This window comes from Uloborus diversus, chromosome 10 (genome assembly GCF_026930045.1).
Source record: "Uloborus diversus isolate 005 chromosome 10, Udiv.v.3.1, whole genome shotgun sequence".
Taxonomy (NCBI): Eukaryota; Metazoa; Arthropoda; class Arachnida; order Araneae; family Uloboridae; genus Uloborus; species Uloborus diversus.
The window spans coordinates 34,524,746-34,537,844 of record NC_072740.1 but is presented as its reverse complement, the minus strand read 5'-3'; the positions used below and the strand labels follow the sequence as shown (position 1 = coordinate 34,537,844).

Genomic DNA, 13,099 nt, shown 5'->3' with positions numbered 1-13,099 from the left:
CCACAATAGTGTCACACCGTGACCTTCGAAGTTATCCTCGATCGGAGCTCTGGAAGGACAACTGCCCCGTTTAAACGAAAAGGAGCAAATCTTCGGTTAAAAAAAGTATATATACCACTTTTCGTTTGAACTGTGCCGCCTTCCTTAGAGCGAATGGGCGAAAACTCCACCAGAATCCAAAGTTGTCCGATCTCCTACGGAAAAGGCGGTGCCAAAAACCAATCAAAACTTGTGCCCATCAATATCCGTTTATACAATCATTTTTTTTTTTTGTACGCGCATTTTGTACGTTTTATCCACACGCACGCGCAGGAATTTTCCAAAATTAGTCAAAATATATTCAACACCGTATTCAACGTGTATTACCGTCATGTCTTTCTTCCCGTACTGTATTCCTTGTATACAATAAGTAATAATAAGACAAGTTTTGTGTTTTCTGTTATTTCATGCAAACCTCTTTTGCAAAAGGCTATACATTTAAATGCAGTAAATTCAACTTCCCTCATCAACATACCGGAAATTTATTCTATAGTTACGTCTGCTGATGCATTCACATTTAATCGCCTACAGAGATGAAGATTCACACTTTGTTTTTCCATCTCATGTATGAATTACTTAATGAATATAAATAAGGTTTTTAAAGTTCAATTATAATTTTAATTTTGAACTGAAAACTCCTGAATGGAGTGTGATAAATATCTACATTTCAGAAATAAACATTAAAACAGTCAGCTTACCTACGGTCTGGCAGTAAAAATATTTTTACATATGGATTTCTCCTTTGGTTATTGGGCCCAGGAGGTAAACCGACTGCTTTTATTATGTTTACTACTAGCTGCAGAGATCGGGCGTCGTACCATAGCTTCACCTGTGAAAATGAGAATGTTAAAGTCATTGACATTATTATTTTTTTTCGTACTTCAAAATATGATCTGTAAAAAGCTCGAAGTTCACGTCACTTGTACTACAAATATGAAAGTCTTAATATGTTTTTTCAACTATCCTTAACCGTTACGTTAAAGTTAGACTAAAAAACAACCTTGGAAAAAATTCTCATTTTGAATCCAAGGATCTTCAAGACACAGACTCAATTTACGCATTTTTAATAGTAAGGACTTTCTTTTTTGCTAAGTCGATCAAACTGCTTCAAATGAGCTTCACCATAAAACAATCCCTTAAATGGCAAAATCCAATCTTAATGTAAGAAGGTTTGGAAGCGGATGCCAAAATTCTTTAATTAGAGCCTTTCATATCAAATGTATACATCGAATAGAAGCTTTAAATGAAAAGCATTTAATCTGGACACCCTGTATTTAGGATTCGTGTCCGTATATATGATTTTTTTTAAATATCAGAAATGGGGGGAGGGGGGGGGGTTGAACTGGTACAACTTACACCATTCATATTGGGATAAGTATTATAAATAATGTTTGCAACAGTTGGTTATTAGATTATCTTTGGTAAAAACATGCGTAGGCATTGTAACCGAACACAATCTTTCGCTGTTTTGACAGTGATAGCTTTGTTGAGAGCTAATCTGCATATATTCAACCTGATTTAGAGGAAATCGAAGTTTGATGATATAATGAGCAGGGATTTTTTTTCAATACAAGGAGTCCTTTTTCCTTCATACGTACTACCTTACGTTACTTTACCGTATGAAAATAATTTGGTAGGTTAGGTTCACAAATTCGTATAGGTAATTTTGGATGGGTCGTGTTTCAAGGATTAAACTTACGTGGGAAGTAAAGCGCAGTATCTGTTAGTTTTTCATTATTTTATTATTTTTTTTTTTGAATTTTTTTCATCTATTGTACTGTATCTCTATTGTACAAACTTGCTTATTTGCCACTGAAAATAAAGCACGTAAAAAACGTCAAATTAAAATATTTCTCTATCATTAGTTTGGAATCCGAAACGCATTTCCTCAAATATCTCAGAAGCACATTTTTTCAGATATTGCTCTTCACCTACCCACGGCAGTGAAGCTTCTCTGAAGTTTATGAATCCACCCCCCCTCCCTCCCTAATGTTGAGTTAGAGTGGAACTATTTAAAAGCAATGCCACCAAATGGGGTGAGTTTGTGACAGCGGGGATTTGATTGTGGTATAACTATGAGTATTGTAGCTGTAAGAGAGATGATGCTGTAATTATACAGATGGAAGGTTTGAAATGTGCTGCAATCTGCTTTATCGTTCACGGAACAAAATTCAACCTGTAATGGTATTGGTACATACGATGTAGTATAATCTCACCCCAACTGTCACAAACTCACTCCATGTTTTATACCATATCAAATGATTGTATAAATGTAATTTTTTTCTGACTTGACATATTTTGCTTTGGTAATCTTTTTGCAGTTGTATGAGGGTTCAATGACAAAGATCCAAAGCTGCATGTATAACATGGCGGTGATAACAAGACGACTGACTTTAGACGAATTGTCACAAGTTCAATCAAAATCGCAGTATTTTACTGCGATACCTATTTTAACAAATGTAATCGATTAATTCTTTGTCCATTGGAGTTCAAGTTATCAGGGCCAAACTATAAAGATGTGGAAGTTTAACATTTGCATGAAATATTAATAAAGAGCAAAGAAAAATAATCTAGTTTTCTTACCTGAATCCTTCCTCCAACGGAAGCATGGTGAGGCCTTAGTAGTACCTTATCTGGAGAATTTGGAGACGTTACCAAGACACTAGGCCTTCTATCTTCTTGAAGGCTCATCTGCTTTCTCGTATCCAAAGAAAGACGCCATTCTGTGGTACCAAAATGATTTATTGTTAGAGAAAAAAGTTAAAAAAGTTAAAAAAAAAAAAAAAAAAAAACCGCAAAACAGTATTAACATATTGAAAAATATAACTATAAGTTCATACGAATTGTCATAACTCATTATATATGAAAAAATATTTTAACGTTAATTTATTATAATTTCAAATCTATTGATGAATCAACCGATTGTTAATATTCATAAGTGTTTAGTTTTCCCATAAAATGTTTTTAATGTGAGTTTTGCTCCGAGTTTTTTGAGTACTTTTGTTTTTACACATTTATTTATTTTAATTTGAAAGCAACAAATTCCTCCTATCGTATAAGCATCACACTTTGCTTGTAGCTGAAAGTGCGATGGAACTTCAACTATCCGAGCTTTGACTATTTGAACTGCTGATTCTCCGAATCGCTTTCAGAATTTCAGAAAAAAAAGAAAAAAGACGGTTACATATTGAAATTTGCAAAAAAATAATGATTATATTTACGCGCGTTATTGTTCTTCCCTTGCAAAAATAGTGTAAACGCAGCGCGAACATTATTGGGATGGTTAATCAATGTTTCATACTCCAGTTATATTGTTGGATTCTAATGTGTAACACTTGCAAACGCTTCAAACATAAAATATAATTGGAGTTCTACTGTAACTAAACAAATCGAGTAAAAAATGTATTGTTGAAAAGAGAAGAAAAACTGGTAACACTCAAGAAAAAAAAAATTCAAACTTGAAAGAAAAAAAAAATAAACTATAAAACTTTCATATAGCATATTTTAAGCATATTTTTATCCCCATCAGCTGCGGGCACACGTAAAACGATCGGCGGGTGCAATGGTAGTTGGGAACCCCTGAATTAAGTGAATAGATGAAGCAGCTGAATCATCCAAAGCGGTTCGTTACACATATTATGTTATTGAAAGTCATTAAGATTTTAACTGTTACTGATAAAGTACACTAATGAAACTTTTACGCAAAAGCGATTTTTATAACGTTGATACACATTACACATTTATAAAATGAACCCATTTTTTCGAGATTTGCAGTTTTCGTCGGCCCAACCTAACTGGTTTCTCGAATGGACATGTTTTTTGGAACATTTTCTACGGTTTTTATCGGGTTACTTTCTTATCATTGGCTTTGAATTTTACCCATTATTACCTAAAACGCAGGAGAAGTTCTTTAGTAACAATGGTAATACAAATCCCATATGTTCGTTAATACCCTAATGATTAGTGTCCGATACCAACCGAATTACTCTAGTAAAAATTATTTACACAATATCGTGGAAAATATAGCTATTCTAAATACATATGAGTCCATAAGATGAGCGAAACTGCAGTATCTGGATGTCATAACCGGGCTATTGATATTTACTTATAAGTCATACTGTTTCCATTCGTGAACTTAAAATAAAATTAACATTATTTGTGTAGGTGTTGCTCTGAAATAATTTTAATAACGTGCCGTATGAAACACGTGCAAATGACTAAAACCAAAACTGTTGCAAAAAATAAACTGCCTAATGATTAGGAAGAAAACGCGCTTCTAAGATTTTGTTAAACCTTTTAGTTACAAAGGTGGCTCCCCACAACAGCTTACATAATATGAAGTTATCCGATACCACTTACAGTCCGATATGACCCGACTCTCATATATATATATATATATATATATATATATATATATATATATATATATATATATATATATATATATATATATATATATATATATATATATATTAGGGTGGTCCTTATTTATATGGGAAATTTTTTTTCTCGGAACTCAGCAAGTGACGCCCCCTAGTTTTGTGACACTATAATAAAAACTAACGTGTGCAAAATTTGAACTCGATCGGACAATAATAACACGTGCCCCTAGGACGTTGAACATTAACACTTTTGATAATTTTCTCACAAATCTGCGAGTTTTTACTTCAGACCCAGTTCTTCGTTTCTCCTAGGTTAGCAAAATATTTTTACAGTGAGGGTAACATTAAAATTGTTCTTTTTAATTACTTTATATCATCTAAGCATTTTACATTGAATAAGACTGAAATAATGCTTTATAAACTTTACCTTAATCGTACGCTTTTCTCGATGTATCTCGATCGTATGTATTTTTTTCCGATAGTCTTGGACATTCTGTAAAATAAATTGCTTTTGTGGATCATATTTGGATATTTTTTTGTGCAATTCTTCGATTAATTGTGCTCCTCTTTCAGTTGTATCATTCACAACTTTTAACATTTTAACAAACTCTCTTCCCTTTAAATAGCTTTCTTCATTTTGCAATAAATCAGGATCAAGTAGGAAAACATCTTTTGGTATTTGTAACTTATCAAACAGTTTTGTTGACTTGTAATTGATTCCATAAAGAGGAAAATCTTTACTAAGAAAGTATTTCAAATCATCTACCGTTATCTGAACTTTTTTATACAATCATCAGACACGTCTTCCTTATCAGCAAGCATTTTTTTTTTTGGAGTAGTCTTTTCCTATCTTCAATGTTAATTCCTTCATCCAATACGGACAAAGCTACTAGTTAAATACCCTAAATACGAAAAGTGATTTATGAATTTTCCAATCGCTGCTTCTGCTGCATGTTTGTTATCATTTTGTACGCTGCTAGTTTTTTTTTCACATTATATTATTTAAAGAAGCTTCGATTGGGTTGGTGCGAAAAACTATATCTTCATACAGCATTTAACTGTAAAACAGCATTTAAGGGCTTTCTCCTCATGTAAGGTAAGGTCAATTTAAATTGTTTCCTAAATATATAAATTTTTTGCCTTGCTCAGGGATAAGCTCCAGGTTTCCGAAAACATATCCCTGTAGGAGAGTCTTCACCAGGAAAAATTATTACGAGTTATGAGAAGTCAAAAATTGTCAAGCTTTTTTGTTGTGGTTGACCAGATGTAGAAAAAAGGTTCAACAGGTTAGAATAGATACTATATACAAGGACTATGTTCTGAATTAGAAGAAAATTAATTTAAAGTATAGAATTTTACGTTAATCCGATCAGGGTTTTTTTTAAATTTTTATTTTAGATATAGAAAATATAGTTTCAAGGATTTTTCGAAATTTATATTTTAAAAATAAAAAAATTCATAAACATTTAAGTATATTTATAACTAAAGAACAGAAAATTAAAATATAATTGTCATTTCTTATATTTATAGCATTGAAACCTAGCGACCCTATTTGCCACACCTGTTACATACACAGAAAATTTTCTTAATCAGCACCCCCAAAGCCTGGAGGGGGCAATTTGTTGTTGTCAAAGGTCATTCATTAACGGCCTAGGCCATTCTTTAATAGCCTTTAGAATCCCTTGTGTCCATCTTGGTGGAAAGAAATGTTCCCCTGCCGCTTAATTTGAAACGAGCTCAGAGCGTTGTATCTGACCGAAGGCCATTGGTGTACATGTACGCTCTGTAACATGTAAAATTTTACAGTGAAAGTGAGAGAATGGTCGGTCTGGAAGTAGCAGCATATATTGCGGTTCAAAATTACTGTAAATTTAAAACGTAAGAATATTTTTACGTAAAAATGAGAAAATTCGCAATTTTTACTTCGAAACTGAAAAAAAAAAAGGCCCTAGGGGCACGTGTTAATATTCATGGATTGACTTAAAATTTTGCAAGGATCATTTATTTGTATAATGGAACAATTTGAGGGGGCGTCGCGTAAAATATCAACAACTTCAAAAATAAGGACCACCCTAATATATATATATATATATATATATATATACACTGGTGTGCAAAAATTAAGGACGAGACGGTTTTTTCAATATAACTTTGCACAAAAGCTTTCCAAATCAACACATTTAATACCGTAAGATCCCCAATACGTAAGGACATGTGTAATGTAAGCAACACTTACTAAAAGAGAAATCAGAGGGATAAAAAGAAGCTTTATTGAAAAAGTAGCATGGAGCGCAATGCGACTGAAGGCCGAAACATCCCTGTGATGGGTGTCCAGCAAGAAACATCCGGTCTTTAGTAGGGGATATGATCTCCCCCGACTGCTAGGCAGGTTTCACAGCGTCTGCCCATGCTGAGAATGAGGGTGTCAATGAGTTGTTGAGGCATTGCTGCCCATTCGTCTTGCAGCGCCAATCGAAGCTCCCGAATCGTTACTGGTGGTAAGGTACGAGCTGCAAAGCATCTGCCTAGAAAATCCCATACATGCTCGATGGGATTGAGATCCAGAGATCGCGCCGGCCAATCCATACGTTCAATATCCTCACTCTCAAAGAGCTGTTCGGCAGCTACTGTGCGATGACATGGTGCATTGTCGTCCATGAAAAGGAACTGCGGACCCATAGCGCCTCTAAAAAGACGCACATATGGAAGAAGAATCTCGTTACAATAACAGGTCCCGTTGACTGAACCTGCGTCGAAGATGTGAAGGTCTGTACGACTACCAAGCATGATGGCTCCCCAAACGAGAACACCGCGACCTCCATAATTGTCTCTTTCAATGATGTTCGAGGGATGATTGCGGCTTCCCCGCTCTCTCCAGATGAGTATGCGATGATAATCGCTACTCAGACTGAATCTGCTCTCATCTGTAAAGAGTACTCGTCCCCATTCATTGTCTCTCCAATTCCGGTGTTCCCGGCACCACAGAGAACGCCTTCTCTGATGGGCAGGCGTTAGAGGTACACACCGTATAGGGCGTCGTGCAAACAGACCACCACCGTGCAGTCTTCTGGCCACGGTAAAACGCGATATCTGTCGTCCAGTCGCCTGTGTCGTGTGTCTAGCGATTTCTCCCGCCTGTTTCTTCTGGCCTGTAAAACAATATACCGGTCATCTGCGGGTGTGGTTCCTCGTGGACGACCACTACTGAACCCCCGGATAGCTGTTCCTGTAGTTTGAAATTGTCTCCAAAGTCGTGAAACGATGATGTGAGCAATTCCGAACTCTGCAGCCACACTTGTCACACTGCGGCCTTCCTCCAACTTCCCAATGATTCGACCTTGGGTAAAAGCATCCAGATGTCGTCTAACAGATTGATTATTCGCCATTTCTTGCTGAGGAAGCAACTCGGTGTGATTTTAACTGCTATACGGCGTGAAATCTCTTTGCCAGAAATACTGATCTTACACCGACAACATGCTTTATACTACTCAGACACTCCCCCATTACGTCTGCCTGCATATCTGCGCATATGCTACCGTACATCACCTTACTTAATCTCCTGATTGGTCTTTCTGTCCGCTCTGCCTCTTCGTTCAGCTGATATGCTAATTTTTCGACTTCGTCCTTAATCTTTGCACACTAGTATATATATATATATATATATATATATATATATATATATATATATATATATATATATATATATATATATATATATATATATATATAATGATTAGGAGAGGATCACCTTCGATAAATGGAAATTTTCGAATAAAAGATAAAGGACAGATGGGCTAATAATGGCTGTTAACTTCACTTTTTAATCCAGCATTTAAACACGTACATATTTGCAAAATGACTGCTACATCTGATGTATTCAATTGTAATGCTACAATTACAAGCAATAAGTTTGCTCAATAAATGTTACATAAGCCCCAAAATATGATCTAAATTTTATGAAGACATGATACTTCAATCGTTAACTGAAATTGTCATTGTGTTATTAATATTGCAGTTAATTTTTTTATCGTTCTTTGATTTCAAACCTGAATACGTAATAAAAAATATAATTACTCAGCACAACAATACTTTCTTTCCCATTTGAACGACCTCAAATTTAAAAGTATTTTTAAAGCCAGGAGTATTAACAGTTTTTAAGAAATTTCTTATTAGGGCTCAAAAACTGATAGAAATGCATGTAACACAAATGATTCGATTAATACAATATAAATGTTTGCCTCCGGTGACTTTGAAGTGATATTGTTTACGCATTAAAAAATCAAGAAAACCGACCTCTGTGAAACGAGGCGTGTCTAAAAAGAGTTTAAAATAATTGAGGTTCTACTGTACATTTAAATGACTGTGCTTCACCTTGCTGGAAAATATAGTGGTTATTTAAGCACGTTACCAAAAAAGAGAGATAAAGCTTAAATTCAAACAATCTTTTACTCATGCATTTACTATTTAGCTGTGAAAGGTTAAAAATTTTATGTTTTAATAGTGATGAATCTCCATTTAGCTGAACTTTTAACAGAAATGAAAAGGAATTTGCAAATCCTTCCGTGTTGTTTCAGCTATTACCCGTAGTCCAGGAAAACAAATCATTTCATTTTATTATACGAGACTGATTACAAATCTCAAGTCGTTTTGAGTAAGGTATTGTTCGGCTCTGAGAAGTTGAACTCCGACTCTGACAATGTTTACTTCTGTTTCGGAAAATAGGGAGGGGGTAATTGGCGCTAAATTGAGCTGAGAAACTTTCTTAATAGTTCTTCAAAAATATTCCAATTAAAATCCCAGTCAATAACCCGTCTATTTTTCACTAAACTCCCCTAAAACAGGTAAACATAGTCAGCTCAACTAACCAGAGCTGCACTATAGACAGTTCCCGTCCTTTATAATGCTGCTTATTTACTGTAAATGTCAAATTGGTCTTCAGCGGAAAAAAAATATGTTTCATGCCTTAAAATCACATCAAATTTTAGAGAAGAATTGAAAAGTAAGTCTTATCTTGTCCTTAGATAAAACTTTTCAGTTTTCGGATATTGGAACCACAGTGACATATTTTTGAAAAAAGCTAGATAAAATTGCATTGTTCATCTATGACATGCGCGCCTACCAAGTGTCAACAACTCTGTTCACCTGTTCTTTGAAAAACAATCTATTCAAGCGTGTTTAATGTTTAAAAAATATTTGGACACACAATAAATTCGCCAGTCAATCAGCATTCTACTTGATTGTTATATGACATGATATTATTGAAGACATTTTCAAGTTTTTAAATGATTTGATAACGGATCAAATCATTTGATAAATTTGATTTTGTAAAAATAAATATATGGAATGCTTTAACTCCCGAGTTTTTTTTTCTTTTACATTCACTATGTTACATATCAATTTTATTTGATCGATTTATTGACATTTTAATTAAAAAAAAAAGGTGATTTGGAAATCTTGAAGTACTGATTTTCGTAGTAAAACCAAATCTTTACCTTTCAACGACACAATTTTTACTCACTTTTAGCCTTCATTATGGAAAATAATTACATTTTTCTCATTAGGAAAATGGGTTTGATTTTTTTTTTTTGATATCGAAAACTAGTGGAACCCCAGGAAGTGGAACCCCACGTTTGATTTTTATTATTCAATGTTCTAAAAATTTCGCTAAAAATTAGGTTACAAAAGAAAAATATATTTTATTATCGCTAGCTGTTGAAACTTAGCTGTGAAATATTTCAATTTAATTCATCTTGTATGATGATTTTTCAACTTAAAAAAAAAAAGTGAGACAATGTCTGTATGACGAAGCACCTCCGTGCCAAATCTGGGGAAAAACGACGCAATATTTGAATTTGTACAACAAACATACATGCACACACACTCTGCTTTAATCGTATAGATTTATAATCAAGATTTTTTTCAGGCGCTGAAGCTCTTCGAAGACAATGGTACTCGTAGACTTTGCGCACTTTGCCCTTCTACGAGTACATAGCAGGCCCTGGTAATAACAAGGATCTAACGTTCTTTTGGTTGGTCATTACAAGTTGCATGAGTACAGTGTTTCTTTCAGACCCTTTGCTTCGGGGGGTTCAAAGTTTTTCAAAGTCACTTCGAAAGTTTGGGAGGGGGAAGGGTACACCAGTTATTACTTTTTAATTAATAAATTTAAAATTACCCACTTTGAATAATTTTATTACTTCAAACAAAAGAGAAACGAACATAGGAATTTCCATTATAGCCCACCAAAAGATGACTCATCGCTACTCCGTATTCCCTCCCCCTCCCTCCGTACAATGATTGTTATCCAGGATACTTTCGATTTCCAATCAGACTATAGCATGAGTGCACACAGAGTACATGTTCTAAGATCCCGAACCGGACCTCACCAATAGTCTGAGTTTACAACAAAATAGATACCATAGTTCCAACCACTCTCTCCCTATTACAAAAACAATAAACAGACAAAAGAGGGGAAAAAAGAGGAAACATCCCTTCTTGTTTGTCAAGCGTCAACATTAATTATTTCTATATTTTTTTCATTAAAAAAAATCTCATGGTAGTGTGAAACGATTTTTCTGGGGGGGGGGGGGCATTTGGCATCTTCTGGGAGGACAGTGCCCCAAGAGAGATGCCTGAAAGATACACTGGATGAATAAATATATCAAAGTTTAAGGCATATCCAAATTACATTAATCTGGAAGCAACAAAATGCGTTATTGCATTCGAAATTTGCAAAAAATGAAATGGTACAAAAATTATGTATAAAATTTTTTTACCTCTATCTGGCATTGTTGAAGGTGTTCCTATGTGTGTATGCCGCCTTAATGGCTGGTCCCGGTCGTTTCTGTAAAGCATACGCAAACAAATAATAATTTAACCAGCTATTATTTAAGATGCTTTCCAACCAGTGCATTTTAAACTTAAATTAAAAGCAGAAAATTGTACCTTAATAGTCGTGTTACGATAAGTTCAACTTGCGTATCTTGCCTTGATTCAGCAACAATATCGTAAACTTCTTCGTAGGATTTGTTTTGTAGTAACCTGCCATTCCATTCTAAGATTTCATCACCTGTAAAGAAAACATTAAGCTCTGTTAAGATAATGAATGCTTCAATTGCAAAATAATGTTATATATTTAAAATGTTTATAAAAAATACACATAATCGTTAATAAGACAATTGACACCTGATCTATTTCTTTTCTTAAAATTGTATTTTACAGTAAAACCTGTGAAAGTTGACCACCCTTGTAAGCTGACCATCTGTCTAAGTTGACCGCTTTTTTCAGGCACGGAATTAGCCCTTATCATATAAATCAACCTCTATAAGTTGACCACCTGTTTAAGTTGACCACTAAAGTAGTGCACCGCATGTGGTCAACTTACACAGGTTTCACTTACCAAGATAGTGCAATTTCTGAAAATAATATGGCTTTTACTTGACTATGAAAGTTCTCAAGATTCTATAACTTACTTTAATTTTAAATAGTGTGTGAAATGATTAATTAAAGCAAATAGTATAAATATATTTTTAATTACCTATAAATATTCGTTGTTTCAATGAACTAGTTCTTTTTTTGTTTATATTGTTCAACTGTAAAATACATACTACTTAATTGTGTTTATTATTAAACTGATACACTATACCGAAGCAAATAAAAGAGCTTTTTGTTTCAATTCTGAACTCAATTGTATTGCAATTTCAAAAGATACTTCTGATTCTATATCTTACGAGCTTTTTCAATTTAAAAAGGAGAAAAATGTCTATATTTTCTAATGCTGATTCAACATAAAAAAGTAATTTGCAAATAATAAGAAAAACGCTCATTTTCTAATTTTTTACAATGATGATAACCGAATGAGGATAGATAAATCTTTCAGAGCGCGATAACTCGCCCAATTTGGATTTCTTCTGCAGCATTTGTGCTTGAGCTTTGTCCAATGTCAGTACAGTAGAAACACGTGCGGTATTTGTTGCAGTATTATATGTAGAAATATATGGGCATCTTTCTAAACTACTGCTTACTTTTGTATGTCATTAAATACCTTTGATAAAAGTTTTCAGGGAAATTATTAGGATATAGTGCCATATTGATTGAAGAAGTATGTCCTCGAAGATATTATGGAAGTGACATTGTATAAGGTACTATGTGCTTTTAAGCTTACTAAGTTTTGCCCTCGGTTTAATTGCATTGTTTTGCATGTCTAACATTCTTCGATAAAAATGAAATTGTTTACTTGATATTCAATGGATTTTCTGGAATTTTTTATACTTCTTGAAAAAATTGTGATTTAAATCTTAGAGCATACTTAAAAAATTCGTTAGGTTTCTTTTTCGTCCAGATTGAATTTAAGCAAACATTTAAAATGAAAAACCAATTTAGTGTCGATCTATTAAAAATTTTAATCGTTTAAGAGATAAGCTTTACGAAAATGACACAATTTTAACTAAATGGATGGACATTCCTCGATACGTTTTTAATGAGTACAATTTCCATCTTTGGGGCATTTATTTCACGAAAGAAAGTTGAATGAAAGATGGTATCATCTCCTGAATAAAATTGCTTGGGGAAAAGTACATTCGTGCTCCTTATACTTGGTACCCCAGAAGATTTGTTCAATTTTTACTTCCTTTTACAAAAAAGGAAGTATTGTATTCTCGAAAAAATTTTCACTCAAA

General features: G+C 33.9%; 1 protein-coding gene across 1 annotated transcript in view; it reads right to left on the bottom strand.

Annotated features, from left to right (window-relative positions):
- Positions 1-13,099, bottom strand: part of LOC129231713 (regulating synaptic membrane exocytosis protein 2-like) — a 179,345-nt gene that overhangs the window by 40,757 nt on the left and 125,489 nt on the right. The window contains exons 6-9 of the mRNA XM_054866076.1: positions 11,367-11,490; positions 11,198-11,265; positions 2,610-2,762; positions 738-870 (exon numbers count right to left, since the gene is read on the bottom strand). Of these exons, the coding sequence (XP_054722051.1) occupies positions 738-870; positions 2,610-2,762; positions 11,198-11,265; positions 11,367-11,490 (478 nt within the window). The remainder of the gene's footprint in view (positions 1-737; positions 871-2,609; positions 2,763-11,197; positions 11,266-11,366; positions 11,491-13,099) is intronic.